At 42.0% G+C, this 18,619-nt stretch overlaps 1 protein-coding gene across 1 annotated transcript; it reads left to right on the plus strand.

Moving 5' to 3' along the window:
- Window positions 1-69: 69 nt before the first annotated feature.
- SAXO2 (stabilizer of axonemal microtubules 2) lies at window positions 70-17,200 on the plus strand. The gene is made up of 4 exons (XM_025893322.2): window positions 70-197; window positions 2,622-2,801; window positions 8,119-8,321; window positions 15,290-17,200. The coding sequence occupies exons 1-4, from the start codon at window positions 160-162 to the stop codon at window positions 16,231-16,233; spliced, it is 1,365 nt and encodes a 454-aa protein (XP_025749107.1). The 5' UTR covers window positions 70-159; the 3' UTR covers window positions 16,234-17,200.
- Window positions 17,201-18,619: the final 1,419 nt, after the last annotated feature.

Raw genomic sequence — 18,619 nt, forward strand, 5'->3', positions numbered from 1 at the left:
GCGCACGACCTCTGACCCGCGCGCGTCTCTGACGCGCCGGAAGCCGGCGCTGCGTCGGTCTCCCGGGCGCCCGATGTTGCCATGACGACCGCAGGCGCGGCGACCCCGCGAAGCCGCAGGTGCTGAGGGCCGGCTGGGCGGCCGCAGACCGCCGAGAACATGAGGAGCTGGTGTCTGTGTCAGATCTGCACCTGCGGGTAAGGGACGGCCAGCGTGGCGGCGGGCCAGGCGCGGGGTGGCCGGAGCCCCGTCGTGGTCGCCCCCGAGGTGAAGGGACACGGACGCTCGCTCCGCAACACCCCCTACCCCCTCACTTCCCGGCTGCCGGGCTCGACATTTCGTGCTCTTAGACTCCCTGGCCAGGTGCAAACTGAGCGCCGTCCCGCCGGGCGGAGGATACCAGCGCAGTAGCGGCCGGTCCTCAGGCTGCCCGGGAGTGGGATCGGATCCCACTGGGAGAGTGGATGCCTCCAACACCTCAGGGAAAGAGGAAGGCATAGGAATAACGACGCTGTGCAAATCCATGAGCTTTCAACCCGTGCTACGCTTTCTTCCACCTGCAGCTGTCCATCCAAGCCCGACCGTGTCCCCGGTCCTCTCCGGGCAGTGCCCCCGCTGTGCATGCAAGCCCGACCGTGTCCCCGGTCCCCTCCGGGCAGTGCCCCCGCTGTCCATCCAAGCCCGACCGTGTCCCCGGTCCCCTCCGGGCAGTGCCCCCTTAGGGATCTGCCTGACTGAGAAGGGAGTAGCCTCCACCCTGAAACCCAGAATTGGTCTGTGAGTCCTGCCTAACAACTTCCCACCCCCTGTAAACACAGTCTTCTCTCTCAGCTTCATTGTTGGCCCAGGGATTAAATCACTGCTAAATAAATATTAGGAGCATGTCGATTCCACGGAATGAATGACCATGTAACAGTGGGAAGTGAGTGGAATGGTATCAGTCAAATCTGTCATGTTTATGTTAGGATCCGAAAGTTGGCCATTTAAGCAGATAAATCAAGATGTTCAAAGCTCAAAGAAAAATTAAAAAACAGATGTAGCCTCCGGAAAAACTAAGAAGCAGAGATCATCAGAAAGTTGTTTCTAGAGACAAGAAACGTTGGGACAGGAGACTTTGGCTTTCCTTTATAAGCTTTTCGGTATTTGTTTTGTTACAATGTGAATGTATGTCTTTGCTGGAAAATAAAACTGAGAACAACGAGAAATGTCAAAGCTTCGACTTGATTCTTGTAACTTAGTGCACCCATATCAGAACCTCCATGCATGACCTATGTACCTGCCCCTGATTTTCCCAAGAGACCATGTGTGGTACTAAGTCAACTTCAGCACTTTCCCAAAGCCTCCATTGTCAGCCAATAATCCCAAATCTCTCAACTCCTCTGATTTTGAATTTTCCTGAATAGCCTTTGAAACCACCTCTTCACTCTTCTCTGCGTTACAGTGCTTCCTGCTGTCCAGCAACCTCCAAGCAGAGCAGCTGATCTCTCTTACGTTCTTCCTGGGGGTTCACGGAGTCCAGATATCCTAGCCGGTTCTGATTTCATCTACAGAGCATATGCGTTTTCCTCAAATTCAGCTTTCCTTGGGCTTGTATTATTAGCCCTCGCACATAGCCCGGGTCCCCAGATGACATCGGACCCGAGAAACTGACCTCATATTTCAGCATTGTGGGATGTTACTTTTTTGTTGTTTGCTTGGGTTTTTCTGTCTGTTTTGTTAAGGGCTTTTTTCTGATTATGAAATGAATATACAGGAGGCATGGTATGAAAATGCAAGGCAAAAAACATAGAATATAGTGAAAATCCCTCATAATCCTAGTCCCCACAAATAAAAATGTTCCTTAAGACTTGTTTTACAAGTCCTTTAAAAGGGAAGGGAGAGAAACAGAGCCGACCATACATACTCTTCTAGAACCCGCTTTTTCAGTGTTGACAATTTCTGCATCTTGCAGTCGTCACACCTAGAGATCAACCCCATTCTCTGTAACCACTGTGTGCTATCAGCTTATGTGATGTATTGGTCAGGGTTCTTCGTTATGGAGTTAGGGAGTGGTTCTGAGGCCTACCGCTCGGCTGCAGATTCCCAGTTGTTGGCAGGGAACCGCTCCTTACCGCCAAGGTCAGGGAGCTGCCAGTCAGGAAGCCACCTTGCAAACCTGAATGCTGCCTGACAACTGCTGGCTCCAGCCTCTCGGTGCCTCTCCCACAATCCTGCCAGCAACAGGGCTGGGCTCTGCCTCTCTCCCTAGGTAGCGCTCTCTGATTCCGAGTATCATGTGAACATCCAGCAGGTGAAAGCTAAATTGAGTGTGGAACCTGCCTGAAAGGGGCCTGGTAGATGTGCTTGTGAGCTTTTTCAGCTTCTTAGTATAAGGAGACCCACTAAATCTTTGTCAGAGGAAAACCAGAGTTTCCACCATAAAGGATATATCATAATTTTCTCTTGTTTTGGTAAACACCATTGCAGAATAAATGGAAGGTATTTTGTGTTTGTTTTTTAGTAAGGTTGCTTTTAAATTTAGAGATTCTATGTTTTTTGAAGGTCTCTCTGATGAAGATGCAATTATCATAAAATATTTTTGGAAGTCAAAATAATCTTTCAGTTTATTTATGTTTGCACAGGCGACATCACTGTCCACATGGAACCACAAGGATTTATGAAAATTCTGGTGTATCTTGCCCCACCACTGAATATTCGGAAAAATATCCTACCTATGGCAATGTTCTTCCACCTCAGAGTCTGAAACCCAAGCAAGAATTTCGAGCATGCCGTGGTAAAATGGAAGGAATAACAACATTTAAGTAAATATTAAGAAACTAACTGCTTTACTTACTTCTCTTCCAACTCTTCTGGTCTTAATAAAGTTTTTTAACTATTTAAAGTGAACTATTAAGTTGATCGAAGTTGAACCAATTCAGGAAGCAAGGAACTAGTTGAATCACAACTTGAGAAAAACAGAAAGATGAAAATTAAGTTAGAATGACAGAAACTAAGAAAGAAAAAGGGAAATAAAAAGTTTTACTGATTTTTTTTTAACCACTTAAAATCTCTTATGTCTGTCTGCTTTCCACTGTCACCTCCAACTAGAGGAATACAGGAACTTCCTGTTTTTTCTGTATCTACTCTACCTCTCTGATCTGTTTCCTATACTTTAGCCTGCAGAGATGATCTTTTTAAAATGCAGTTCTAATCCTATCACCTCGTTGCTTAAAATACTTATACTTTCCCCACTGTATTTAATATACACTAAAATCCCTTCATGGTTTGGTCCCTAATTCCTTCTCTAATTTATTTTCAATGTACTTTTTAATGCTCACATCCCATAGGACATTTCTCATTTCTTTTTTTTTTTTTTTTTTGAAGATTTTATTTATTTGACAGAGAGAGAGGGAGAGAGGGAATACAAGCAGGGGGAGTGGGAGAAGGACAAGCAGGGGGAGTGGGAGAGGGAGAAGCAGGCCTCCAGGCTGAGCAGGGAGCCCAGTGCAGGGCTCGATCCCAGGACCCTGGGACCATGACCTGAGCCGAAGGCAGACGCTTAACAACTGAGCCACCCAGGCGCCCCTGGACATTTCTCATTTCTTGAAAATATCAGGATTCCCTTGTCACAGAGCCTTCCAGTATACTATTTTACTTACTTGGAAATTTCTCTCCCTTTTACCCCAGTTAATTCCTGTGTAACCTATAGATCTCAACTCAGTTATCACTCCGAGAGCCTCTGACACGTGTGTATCCAGTTCTCAGGCTGGGTAAAACTCCCCTATGTAAGCCCTCAGAGCATCTTCCTGTTATTTATCATAGATCCATTTCAGAGGCCCGTGCAAGCAGGGATTGTGTCTATTCTTATCTTGGCATTCTATTTCCAGAAACCTAGCATGATGCCTGCTAGCATGTAGGAGGCACTCAATATTTATTCAGTTGGGAAGATAAACCAAAAAAAAAAAAAAAAAAATTCCTCCTAAGCCTTAACTCCTCATTTAGGCTTAGCTTTAAAAAAAAAAAAAAAAAATTGTATCTTTGTCAATGGGTTAATTCTTTTCTTTATTCTCTTAATGTGCATACCATACTCAATGTACAATCTTAGATGTTAAGTATAAAAGGATCTATAAATAGAGGTTTCTGCTTTCAAGGAATGGCTCAGATTTCTATAATTTGGGTTTTTAAAAATGCTCTACAATTTAATTTGCTGTGTTATCCATGTTCATATCATTTTAGATAGAGCTCGTTCTACTTGCATGAACAAAGGTTGAAACCTTCAAACTTTGAGTCCAATACTTCTACCTTTAACATTTCAGGCAACCCTTGCAGTAATAGTGCTCAGTGACTCCCTTGACTTTTGTGGGTGTGTGGCTCTTCCACAGATTTGAAAATCTTCCATAGTCCTCAGACTTGGTATGCTTTAGAATCATCCAGAAGGGTTACAATTGCAGATTCCAGAGTTCCACCTAAAACAGTCAATAGATAATGGAGTGGATCCCAGGAATCTGCATTTTAACCACCATTGCTGGTCATTCTGTTGCCATAGATTCAATGAAATGGGTCAAGTACTGCACTGGTCCCTGGGCGTGACGTGGGACGTAAAGAAGGACTGTGCCCCACTGTGGCTTTTACAGCCTTGTGGGAATGGCAGTTGAAAAGCAGAAACACAGATAAATAAACAAGATACCGATTAAAGCAAATGAGATGAAGAAATTGAACGACAGAGCAAATGGGAGTGGTTGCTCTTTTTTCTTCGCCCTAGCGTTCATTCTTCCTCGATGCCTTAAAAATTCAGAGTGGAGATTTGAAATAAATTCCACAATATGCATTTTGTTGAATAAAGATTTTGCATTTAACTAGTTCTGAATGTTAAAATTGGGGAAGTATATCCTGCCATATCTTTCTTTAAAAAGGCAATTGCTTTTCAATTCTGGGTTTGTCAGTTGACTTGTTCAAGTATCCCTATATAGTAAAAAAAAAAAAAAACAAAAAAACAAAAACAAAACACAAACCCAAAAAACAACCAGCCAACCAAACAAACAAAAAACAGGAAGAAAAAGATGTCCCAACTCCCAAAAGGTCAGAATATGCCAGTAAAACTAAAATTTCCATTTCTCAAATCACATCTCAAATTACATCTTTACATCATTACTACACTAAGTAAAACACTGCATCTTTTCTTTGTATTTTGAACTGGGGAGCTAGCAGTATTTCCAAGAGCCTTATGCCGGGGGTTTAGAACCCTTCCTTCACTCCCTCATGTCAACTGTATTGACTAAGCAGCAAAAAGCCGATGTACCTGTACAGAGAATAAAGGGTCATCCTATACTTTTCTAGACTAGAGGACGAGACTGTAAAAAGCAGATGTCTGGACGTGCTTAAGACTTTGGACCCTTTATAGCAGGACGGTTGCCGTACAGTTCGAGGACTGCCAGAGTCGGCGAGGAGTCTGCCCTGGAAGTATGGTTATGGACATGTCCTATGTTTGGGGACATATCCAACGACTAAGAGTGTATTTACCCATTATCACTTCTCCATAGAAAGCTGCTTTGGGTTTGGAAGTACACTTTCTAACATTTAACTAATCTAACTAGAGAAACTAAGACTTCAAGCCTTTCTCTCTGTCCTCTCCCCGATTCTTCCACTCCCTGATTGCATTTTAGCCTATGTCCCTCTAGCTGGTATTTGGGAAGAGCAAAGAACAACTCAGATGTCTTGAGAATAAGAGGTATGTGATTGCTACTATTTATCTGTTAAGTAATACTTAGTAAGCGCTTGGTAGGTGTCAGGCACTGGGGTATAGTGGTGAGCGGAAACAGTTGCGATCTCTGTGCCCACAGATGCTGCCGTCTAGTGAAGGCAGCAGCGCACCGCTCAGAATAAGTACAAGATCGCAGCAGGGATACAGTCCATGAGGGATAGGCACAAGGGGCCTTGAGAGCCAGAATAAGAGGTTTGATTTTATCAGGGAAATGAGAAGAATGAGTGGAATCCTGAAGGATGTGAAGCAATTCAGTGGATGAAGTAGGTAAGGAAATGCAGTGCAGACAGAGCAGCATGCAGCCCGCAGGAGCAGGGAGAGGAGGCGAGCAGGAGGCGAGCAAGAGCAAGTTTCCTCTAGTGGCTGGTGAAGGAGCCACGTGGGGCCTCTGGGCCACATGTGCTGTTTTCTGCGTCCTTAGAGCAGTAAGAGGCCACTGAAGGTTTCGTTTCTTTCTCATTTGTCTGCCTGCTTGCTTGTTTTCTGAGGGGATGTAAAAGGCTAATTAAGGAGGAGGCTAGACAGCTCAGGGCAGGAATGACTTGATCAAATTTACATGTGAAAGGATCGCTTTGGGTGCCACGTGAGGAAAGGCGGGGAGAAGCTAGGATGAGGGGAGGAAGATACACGAGTTTAGGAATTGTTGAATTGATTTGAATAAGCTACTGTGGGAGCTTGGACCTGTTGCGGTAATGACAGGAGATCTGAGAGAGAGTTAGGAGGTGGAAATGACAGGAGTTGATGAAGCCGCAGCCGCAGGAGGGAGCTGCGGTGCGAAGGGTGAGGGCTGGGTCCCCGCTGCTAAAGGATGGTATGCTCTTCACTACGATGGGGCGCCAGCGAACGGACCAGATCTGTTGGGGGCATGTTAAGTCTTGAGGTGCCGTTGGCAATACAGGTCGGGAGCTCAGAGAAGGGTCTGAGCTGAGCTATAAATTGGTGGGTCATCTCTATTTCAGTGGTAATTGAAGCTGTGGGAGTAGGGCTGTCTTCAGGGGTGAGCACCGCAGGAGAAGAGGGATGTGTGCGGGCCCCAGTGTTGAGAAACCCCCAGCATTTAATGGCCAAGGAGAGGGGGGACGAAGCTGCATCAGAGACCGAGGAGAAACCAGCAGGAAGGCAGGAGGAGAGAGTCTCCTGGAGACAGAGGGAGTGGGCCATGATGCCCATCAAGTAAGAGGAGGACTACAGACTCCGTCACAGAGAAGCCACTGTGACCCGTCAGGCGGTGCTGGAGCCCGGCTTGACGGGGGTGGATGGGATTGAGGAAGAGGAGTCAACAAGCCTAAGAAATTGTATCATGAGTAGAAGGGATTCGGTGAGGTTTTGGGGTTTTGGAGCTTATGGACATAAATAGAAAATAGTGATTAATACAAGATGGCTTACGCCAATAAAGCGAGTGACACTGTCCGCAGAGTTCAGAAGAAAAAAAGCAGTTTTGAAGACGTGTAGTCATAATAGTAATAGCTGACATGTTGCCCTTACTGTGTACCAAGCTCTCTCACACGTGTGCGTGCGTGTGTGCATGTATGTGCACCAGTCCTTGAGACAACCCCATGAGCTAGATGACGTGATTGTCCTAGTTTATATATAAGGAAACTAGGGCCTGGACAGGGCAACTAAGTTGCCCAAGGTCACACATCCAATGAATGACAGAGCCAGGATTTGGACCCAGGCAGTCTGGTCACTCTGGCTCTGTCATCTGCACCCCACCAGACAGCCCCAGTGTCTACAGCACCATTTCTGCCACAGAATGTTATATAATGCCCAGGGTGGCTGGACTGCGATATGCGGCTCTCATCCACGACAAGGGCGTCTCGGGATCCAAAGACGAGTAAGAATCACATCCATACTATGAATGTGATTTATGACTGAAGGCCAGAGTTTAGACATTAATTATTTATTTAACTGGTTCTTTATAATAAGCAGGAAGACAGCATGATTTCCGTAAGAGGAAAGCACGCCCAAAGAGCTTAGTCTTTAAGTAGGATGCCTAAGGATTTTGACAAAGTAGACCCAGGGGATATATTTAAAATTTTTTCTTAGACTCATTAAATCTTTCACATAAGATTTCCTTCCAGGTTAGAAAAAAATTCAGTTACTTAAAGATTTTATTTATGTAAGATCCAATCAACTGAAGATCCACATCATAATGATGTTTGAAAACTAGAATTTTTGACATATTGCTTAAGATGTTAGTCACTGGGTAGGACATAAAAGAATTAAATTATTTCTCTCAAGTAGTTTATTAACTATCACCATTTTAATATCTTCTTAGACTTTTCAACTGAAATAAACCTTGAAAATTTCAATACTGCATTAGAAAAATCAGAAATAAAGGAACCTGTGAGGCTATGTTTCAAACTTCTATATTTCAGATCGGATTATCGTCCTTACGAGATAGTCAAACAGCCTCGCCATGTACCGGAAGAATACAAACCAAAACAGGGGGAGATTGATCTTGACACTACCTACAAACGAGATTTTAATTCTTACAAAGTGCAGCCTGTGGCCATAGTCCGGCCTTTGGAGAGACAACAAGTTAAACAAGGGAAGGTGGACACTGTCCCAACCTATAAAGGTAACTTGCCATTTCAAAAATGAAGGAGCCAAAAAATTAAAGCTCACTTCCATCCAACATCAAATCATAATTTGGTGTGTTGCCAAACTTAGCTCCCATGGCTTAGGAAAACTTGTTTGCCTTTGGTCAAAGTAGTATTACATAGTGGAAAAAAAAGACCATTTGCCTGATTGAGCGTTCAAATTTAGCCACTTAATTCATTTTCTCTACCTAAAAACATATACAGCTGACCTAAAACAATGTGGTTTGAACTGTGTGGACCCACGTATGTGTAGATTCTTTTTGATAAATACAGTCCAGTCCTGTAAATGTGTTTTCTCTTCCTTATGATTTTCTTTTCTCTAGCTTACACTATTGTAAGAATACAGCATGTGATACATAGAACATACAAAATATATGTTGACTGTTATGCTACTTTTAAGGTTTCTGGTCAACAATAGGCCATTTGGTAGTTTTGGGAAGTAAAAATTATGTACAGATTTTTGACTGCACAGAGGTGCAGTGCCCCTAACTCCTGTGTTGTTCAAAGGGTCAACCATAAAAACAAAGGATGTCACTGAACAATCATTATGTCACACTTGGCACATCATGCCACATTTAGTTGGCACCATTCCTTTCTTTCCCTTCCAGAATGAGTTGAAACTCTACTGAGTGTACTGGAGTCAAAGAAGGTCAAATAAATAGCAACCCTCTTTACCATTTAAGTTCTGAACCAACTGATAAAGCAAAAGAGTTAGCAAGTGGAGAACCAAATACTCCCTTTCTAGTGATAAAGAGGCTAGGGTAAAGGATAAAGCAGATGCTTCCCGATACTGAACTCAGAAAAAAACAGGCTTATCCACCCAGTGACAGTGTTGGACCACCACTTAGGAGACCAGCTCCTCTAAGACTTCCAGCATGGAAGAAGTGTGAGAATACCTTCTCCCTTTTGGCAACCGACTTGGACAAGTAAGGGGCTGGACATTGTATGGCTAGTTTCTTTCCAAAAATCAACCTGATTTCAAAATACTCTATTGCTTTTGGGGAGTGGAGTCGTTTTTTAAAAGGCTATCTTGTTACTGCATATCATTTCTATATTATTTTTTGTTAATAATATAATTGCATATTTAAGTTTATATCCTTTTTATTATGTGATATGGCTGAGTGGTATGTCCTCATATAAAACCCTTTTGTAAAAGTGATGTCACCCACAATAAAAGCAGCAGTTTAAAGTTTAAATAGACAATAGCTGAACACATATGTATTCTTCAAATACCATAAGTAAATATATGTTTACCAGTACGCTATGATCTATAAGTAGGGAGGTCAGGAGCACTGTACTTTCATCTTTTTGGCTGTGAGCACGTAAGATGCTACACAAGGACCAAAGTTTTAAGACAATGCATATGGTAAACAAGTATACTGTCATAATGCAATATAGCATATAGCAATCACAGATCTGTATCTACTGGTATGCAGAGGTCATATACTACCATAACAATTTTACATAAAATATATTTGGTGAAAACAACGGGGTCTTTTAACAACCATAGTAGGAATTTCTTTTCTTTTTTGTCCTACAAGATCTATCAAAAAGTATCAGTAATATTGATAGTCCCCCATGCTGTGACGATTACACATAACACACACACACACACACACACACACACACACACACACATACACACACACACTAGTTCTAGCTTCTCATTACCTGGGTTTCCTGTAGCTTTCCGTACTTCTACCCCCATAATCCAATGTTGAGGATTCCTGGGATCCCTCTGGTTTTCTCACTTCTGACCTTTCCTAGTGAGGAAAGGTTATCTTTGTATTTCCAGGTGTGGGAGCATGAGACAATAAATATTAAGGGCCAAGGCAGTCCTCATTCTGTGTGATGAATGTACTGCAGGTTTTGTAGATAACTATTTACGGACAGGTCTGTAGCTGATGAGAAATCGCAATGAGAAGAGACTCTCTCACTATCCACCGAGAATCAGAGAACCGAGGAAAGACAGAGAGGGGATATGATAAAGAAAAAGGAAGAGAAAACCCTGTAGGGCTGTGACGAGAAGGGTAACATCTAGATTCCAGAGACGCAGTTCTATGAGACAGGTTACTCTTAGACAGAAATGTATCTGCTCCCAGCAGCCTCAGGTTAGAAAGTCATTTATACTGAAATGTAGATGATTAAAATAGGCCAGCACTGGACTTGGTACATGTCTTAAGGATTACTCTGTTCTGTGCTAGGCACTGTAGGGAATACAGAGATCTGAACTGAGCGTGGTTGTTAACAGATACTTTATGGTTGAGGAGAAAAAGCAATAGTAGCAGAAAAAATTAAATAGCCATACGAGAAATAAATAATATGTGTTATCACTAGGGAGGAGGATAATTCACTAGAAAATTAATGGAACAAGTCATGTTTCAAAAATTTAGACTGAGCAAGACTGAGCAAAATTCAGGCCAGCCTGGGAACGTATCAGAGAGCAGTAAGTATTGATCTATAGGAAAGGGAGGGACATCACTAAAACTAGGATGAAATAAGCACAAACACATAGAGCCAGAAAAATAAAGGGGTTGTTCTGTAAACATCAGAGGATTTCAGGAAGTGAGAGATTGGGGTGTAATTCTATATATGTAGGTAAAGGTCAGATTGTGAAGCATCAGTTACCAGACTGAGGTCCTTAATAGTTTTCTCGTAGCTGCTAAAAACGCTTCAGTTCTGTCTCCAGGAAGGATATAGTAAATGGCAGAAGGCCATTATTTCCACTGCAATAGCTAAAAATATGTATACATTTTTAAAGTGTAAAACATCTCTTTAATGGCATTGGACAGCTCTGGAAGCAAATAGCTAAAATTGCAGAGATGGAGGAGGCCTTCCTGGGTGAGCTAAGAGAACCAACTCTTTACTTCCCCGGGAGCATTTGTCACACCTTGGCCTAGGCTGAAAACGGAGCTTGGCATAAGCAGAGAGACTCTCCTGGGTGAACGGAAACCAGTGAAGCACCTGATATGTGGATTGGTATAACAAATTGGAATCCATTAGTCCTGCAGATGTATGGCTGGTTTTCCTTGTGGGATGTTTGCTGAATGTGTAGGGGGTATGATGGGCTAGGAGACTGGGCCAGAAAGATCCCACAGCTGTACTTGGGAGTAAGTGCTTAGGAGATAAAGTCCCACAGAAAGAGGGCTGTACCACAAACATACCACAATTCTTGTCCTTGTAACTGGAGGAGGATTATGTCTAACTAAAAATGCCTCTGAGCACCAGCCTAGCTCAATTCCTCATTGGATTAGGGTGATTTGCCTAAACTGGAAAGACCAAGCTTTCTCCTGTTGAAAATAACATTGATTTTATTGTCTATGGTTTACTTATACATGACACCCAGCATTTGGTAAAATATGAGACCTATGAAGAGTCAGGAAATATCTGGAGAAATGATGGTCAAGAAATTTCCAAATCTGATGAATGGGTCAGGCCACAGATTTAAGAAACTTAACAAATCCCGAAATAGATAAATACAAAGAATACCACACTGAGGCAACTATCACCAAACTTCCAAAAACCAAGTGAAGGTGAATTCTCAAAAGTAGTAAGAGAAAAACTACACATTACTTATGAAAAGAAAAATTAGAAATATACCTAACTTTTCACCTAAAGCCATGGAAACCAGAAGATAATGCAATGACATCTTTAAAGTGTTGAAAGGGAAAGAAAAAAAAAAAAAAACCAAACACCTAGAAATTCAAACCCAATGAATCCCAGAATTTTATGTCTAGTGAAAATATCCTTCAAAAAATAGGGCAAAATAAAAATGTTTCCAGGAACAAACAAACAAAAACCCCAGAGATTTTGTTAGTAACCAACCCATACTACAAAAAGTAGTAAAGGAAGTTCTTCAGGTTGAAAGAAAATGATTCCAGAGGGCAGCATGAAATGCAAGAAGGAATGAAGCACACAGAAAGGGTAACTTTGTCGATAAATATAAGAGAATATTGACTTCTTAAAGTCACAATAATAATTATGTATTTTTACATAAATATAGAAGTAAAATATAATAGCACAAAAGACAGGAGGGGGTAAATGGAATTACACTGTTGAAAGTTTCTTCCACTGCTCTAGAGTGGTAAAAATATCAATTTAAGTTCAAGTAGGCCAAAAAGATCCCCTAATAAGTAAAAAATGTCTTTTTATTCTAAAAATAGGGAAAGTTTTAATTAAAATGCTAACAGAGAAAATGGAGTAATAAACATACCCTGTATCCAAAAGAAGGCAGAAAATAAGGGGTAAGGGAACAAAGAACATGTGGGAACAGTCAAAAGCAAATAGCAATATAGTCAACTTAAACTCGACTAGATCATTCATTACATTAAATATAAATGAACTAAAAATTTCAATAAAACTCCAAGATTGATTATTCAGTTGAAGCATACAAAGTTTCAATTTACCTCTTGAAATAGAGATGTCAAGTAGGAAGATATATATCTGGGTTTGGTGTTCGAACGGAAGTCTGGAATGGAGATTCAACCTCTGGAAGTCATCAGCTTATAGGTAGTATTACTATCATGGGAGTTGTTTGATGATACGTAGATTGAGAAAGAAATGCCCGTGATGGAGCCCCCTGGCTTTATAAAAGTTGCCTCCAAGTCCTCGGTGCCATGATGCCACAGGGAACAGGTTACAAGGTACCAAGGAAGAGAACCAACATGTGCACCTCAGGGCTTTTGTCCTCAAAAGAGGAACCTAGAACAGCTCACTATATAAGGATGGGGACAGAGCTCTGCATGCAGACGTTCATGGTGAGCAAACGCATGCAGACACCTCCTGGGGTTAAAGCTGTTCAGAAGATAACATACTTGCTAACTAGATTTTAGTGGTTAGAAACTGTGGTTAGAAGTCAAAAGAATGAGCAGAGGAAATGGAATTGCCTTTATCTAACCAGGACAATACCACAGTTGCCAGATGGCCAGACTGCATTGTTAGATGTGCATGACATTATGTTTGCCTCTTCTAGAAGGGTCATAAGACACTAAAAACAGATGATGTGAATAAAGATGATGATGTTTTAAAGGTATCACTAGAATGTTATTAATAAGTATTCCAGAATGAACAAATAATCAACATTCCAGGCATATGAGCATAGGCATGTGTATAAAGGGAAAATCAATTTTCTGCAGTTATCTGGAACTGATATTCACGGTAACGTGTGCTGTCAAAACTTGTGTCTCAGTCTCCAAATTTTTGCTTCCTCTTTGAAAACCAAAGCTGGCTTGGTAAGGGAGAATTACTCTCTTCTATTTATTTTCTCTCATGAAATTAATATTTTTCCTCAGTTGTTTTGGCAGCAAGGTGGAACTTTAGGCCTTTAATAGCACCTTGTGATTTCCTTTTAGTTTCTGAAAATAGTATTATAATTTTATACTTCAGGTTGCAAATAACAGAGATTCCTTCATGGTGCCTCAAGCAAAAGAGAGTTCGTGGTAAAGGCTTCCTCTGTACTGGTGGTAGTGGAAAGCTGTCAGGGTCAGAGGAAGCTTGAGGGAAGAGTTACTCCCCCCGCCTCCCTCTCTGCAAGAGCCCCATGGTTTCTCTTACAGCATCTAGTCTGATTGCTATTCCACTCCCTGGGCTCCTCTGCCTATTTATATCACTCCTTTTACCTGACAGGTGGAGTTTTGAAGTCTTCACCTTACCGCAGCTCTCCAATTCCACTTCATGGCATCCTTTTAGATTCATCTCCTGCTTTTATCTGGCTCCATATTTTCAAATTTGGGTTCACAAGAACAAGAATGGCCTACCCAGCTCATCTCTTCTTGCCAGGCTGTTTCATCTGCCTCTACTGGCCTAAAGACTGTCTGCTTTTGGGCCAGGCATCCACTCTCATCCAAACATCAGTAGCTTGATGAGGTAGAGGTAACCCTTTGGTCCACAACTTGGCCATTGGGGCAGAAATGTCTGTGAATGAGGAACTGTTCTCTCCAAAGGAGGTGTCCACATAAAAAGCATTTGAGTTTTGGCCTTTCCAATAGACATTACATGGACTTTAGTCTAGTCTCTAATACATTATCTTGCATAACTTCTGTCTTTTATAAATTAATCTTGGGTATACATCTTTTTGGGTGAAGTCAATTCCACAGTATTTCTTAGCTTTCTACCTTTCTCATCTAGAAATAAAAAAACTAAATAACCCTTGGTTGAAATATAAGTACTTCAGTTTTCCAACCACAGTCTAGGTATGCCACAAGAAGCAGAATTAAGGTATTTAACCCTAAATCTCAGACTTAGCTCTGAAGTTCCTTTCTAAATTCTACATACAATTTCTGGTATGTTTTGAAAGCACTCAGTTCAGGCCTCTGGCCTCTAGATGGCACTCTGTCTTTTGGTGATACCTTGAAGTCCATTTTCTGAGAAGCTAAAGTTAAGGCAATCATCTTTCTGAGACAGTACAAGTTACTCTGTATGTTTGCTCAGGGAGTCCGGCAGGCTTTCCCACAGTATAGTGGAGTTGAAATTCTCCTTTGAGGAGTCCCTCCAAGGCAAAGAATAATACCCGCATCACTGTGCCCACACATCAGGGCCTTTGATTTTATGTTACTCCCTAGATTTTATGGTTTACTTTAGCATTTCATGAGTTATGGTGAAAATCCCAACCAGTTCTTGGCAAACACAATCATAATCTCCTAAACTCGGTCTTTACCCAAAACACAGGCTTTCAAAAACTATCAACAATCCAAGCTCAGATATTCCACTCCCTTGTGGTGTATTCAGGTAAATCTAGAAGTACAAAGTTATATGTACTAAAGTGGGCAGAGGAAGGTGGATATGAAGAAAACACAAATCAGGGGAAGCTGAGCAAATTCAGACTTGATTAATGTTCAGATTTCTGAAGGAAATGGGAGGACGTTTGGCAATGAGAGAAGTCAGTCATGATTTTTAGAAGAAGGTGGTTTTCTTCAGTATTTTAAATGCTCTCTTTTTTATTTTCAAGATGATTATAGAGCCTGGGACATTCAGAAAATTGACCTTTATAAGCCTGAACAAACTTATCATCCCCCCACTGTGAAATTTGGAAATTCAACTACATTTCAGGATGACTATGTTCCTCAGGAGATAAAGCCTAGGCAAAGCTTTAAACCCAGCCCTGTAGTCAAACGTTCTACAGTCCCTTTTAATGGTGAGACAAGCCATCGCTTTGATTATGTACCTTATCAGCTAGAACTCAAGTTTGCAAGGCCAAAAGAAGTGTACAAGCCAACCAACCAACCCTTTGAGGATCTCACAACTCACCGATACGACTTTCAGGGTCTTGTTGGCGAAACTGCAAAAATCTGCAGACCTCCATACACCAGAGTGACCCAAAATGCTCATTTTGAAGGAAGCACGGAATTCCGTGAAAGCTTTCAACCTTGGGAAATCCCACCACCCAAAGTCAAGAAAGCACAAGAATATGTCCCGCCTACAGGTACCATGCAGCTGAGCAGCACAAGCCATCTCGACTATGTTCCCTATCAGACCAGACGTGTCAGTCCCATCAGGCCAGTTGATCAAAGAAGAAATAACAATTTTCCTTTTCAAGGAAAAAGCACCACAAAGGAAGATTTTCCAGCCTGGGAATGCTGTCGTCAAGGTCTTATTAAGCAGCAGCAGCAGATTCCCAACCCATCTGGAAAATTTGATGGTTGGAGCACTTTCAGGTCTCACTACGTGCCACATGAGCTGATCCCGACGGAGAGCTGCAAACCAGTACATGCTCTGTTTAAGAGTTCGGCTCCATTCGATGACACAACCATGTACTCTACAGAGTACACACCAAAGAAACAGGAAATCTGCCCTGCTAGCTATCCTTCTCCTCCAGGGTATATCTTTGAAAGTACAAATTCTCAAGGCCATAAATTCTTCCGCAAGGTTACGCCCACAGTGGAGGCCTTCTAATCATCAAATCATGTTTAAAATGAAGCTAACAGATATTGGTTTTCTAAGGGCAAAGCCAGGCTTTTTTTGGGGGGGGAGGGGAAGAGGGGGAGAGAGACTCTTAAACAGGTTCCAAGTCCAGCACAGCGCCCGATGTGGGGTTTGATCTCACAATCCTGAGATCATGACCTGAGTTGAAATCAAGAATTGGACGCTTGACCGACTGGGCCACCCAGGCGCCCCAGAGCCAATTTTTTATAATCAAAATAACTTATGGGAGAGCTAAAACAAATCATTTTTAAATCTGTAAAAATTGATTTGGAAAATTAATCATAGGAAATAAGGGCCTTAAAATCCATTTTGTATTGATCCTTTACCAAGATTGTTCTTTAAGATGCTGTTCTGAACGCTGAATCATGGACATTCCCATCTGAACTACTTTAATTCCCAACCTACTCTTTGGTTGCTTCTCTCCAATCTATTATCATTTATACCTATGTTTTTAATTATGGCAACTACACAGTTACTTACCTACCAGTTGTCATGTATCAAGTGCGTTAGGACTGTCTAGCATGTGTCTGAAAATGATGCATGGATTCCTCATCCAAGACAATGGTCTTCATTTCCTCAGACTTCAGAGCATCTACGCAGTGCACTGTGGTTGGTGGTGCTGAGGGCAGTTGCACTGCTCCTCACCACGTTCACGTTCATAAGAGGAACTATGGTGTGACAAGCAAAGGCTCTGCGGGCTGGGAATCAAGGTTCTGAGTTTGGGTTCCAATGATATCACCCTAGGCCAACGATTTGAGTCTTTGAGCCCCAGTGTCTTCATTTGTAAAAGGACATCTGCTCTGCTTAGTTCACAAATATTGTTTTGAGCATCAGATCATATGATTCATTGTAACCTGAAAACAAAAGTGCTAAGCAAATGTCAGGGATTCTTAATAAGTCCCTTAATCCCGTTTTGTACCTGTTTTCTCCTTTTTCAAATTAGGGTAATTAACCTACTCAATATTCATTTTCTGGCCTGAGGCAAGAATTGTAAAATGACTGATTTTGCTTTGAGCTTATGAGTAGTAGTTCGATTCCTGAGAAGAGTTTTGTCCTCCACAACCACAAGCACCTGAGAGCTCGCTACAGAGAATGGAGAGCTTGGATTCAGAGAAGAACGTGGTCGGAAAGACAGTACTTACAGGAAGGAAAAAGGTATTGTTAGAGTAGTTTTAGGAATGACCGACAGTTCTGAAGAATCTTCAGGGTAACCCTGGGTAAGGATGCACCTAATGGCCACGCCCAGAGTTTCAGAAGCAGGGGCAGGCTCCCGGTGGGGCATAATTGTGTCCTTCTTCTCTAGTGTGAGCTAAGTGCTAAGAAGCGGTGGGAAGAATGATGCCAGTAAGTGAAGTACGAAGAACACGTTGCATTTATAAATGCTGAAAATGTCCTAATGAATCAAACTCCTATTGTTTCTTTTTCTTTAATAAATGATTGCATTATGGGGAGTAGCTTGCTTTTATTTACATTTGTATTAGTGAAAATTATGATATGTAGAATTTTATATCCATGCAACACTAATAAAGCATTGATAAAATGAATGAATTTTCATGAAATAATTTCTGTACCAAATTTTCTCTGGAAAAGGGAGCTTTTTGTTTTTTAATTTTTTAGTGTTATGTTAATCACCATACATTACATCATTAGTTTTTGATGTAGGGTTCCATGATTCATTGTTTGTGCATAACACCCAGGGCTCCACGCAGAACGTGCCCTCCTTAATACCCATCACCAGGCTAACCCATCCCCCCACCCCCCTCCCCTCTAGAACCCTGTTTGTTTTTCAGAGTCCATCGTCTCTCATGGTCCGTCTCCCCCTCCGATTTACCCCCCTTCATTCTTCCCCTCCTGCTATCTTCTTCTTCTTCTTTTTTCTTAACATATATTGCATTATTTGTTTCAGAGGTACAGATCTGTGATTCAACAGTCTTGTACAATTCACAGCACTCACCATAGCACATACCCTCCCCAATGTCTATCACCCAGCCACTCCATCCCTCCCACCCCCCCCCACTCCAGCAACCCTGTTTGTTTCCTGAGATTAAAAATTCCTCATATCAGTGAGGTCATACGATACATGTCTTTCTCTGATTGACTTATTTCACTCAGCATAACACCCTCCAGTTCCATCCACGTCGTTGCCAATGGCAAGATCTCATTCCTTTTGATGGCTGCATAATATTCCATTGTGTATATATACCACATCTTCTTTATCCATTCATCTGCCGATGGACATCTTAGCTCTTTCCACAGTTTGGCTATTGTGGACATTGCTGCTATAAACATCGGGGTGCACGTCCCCTTTCGGATCCCTACATTTGTATCTTTGGGGTAAATACCCAGCAGTGCAATT

This window comes from Callorhinus ursinus, unplaced genomic scaffold (genome assembly GCF_003265705.2).
Source record: "Callorhinus ursinus isolate GAN/ISIS: 27379988/994484 unplaced genomic scaffold, GSC_fseal_2.0 scaffold45, whole genome shotgun sequence".
In the NCBI taxonomy this organism is placed as follows: domain Eukaryota; kingdom Metazoa; phylum Chordata; class Mammalia; order Carnivora; family Otariidae; genus Callorhinus; species Callorhinus ursinus.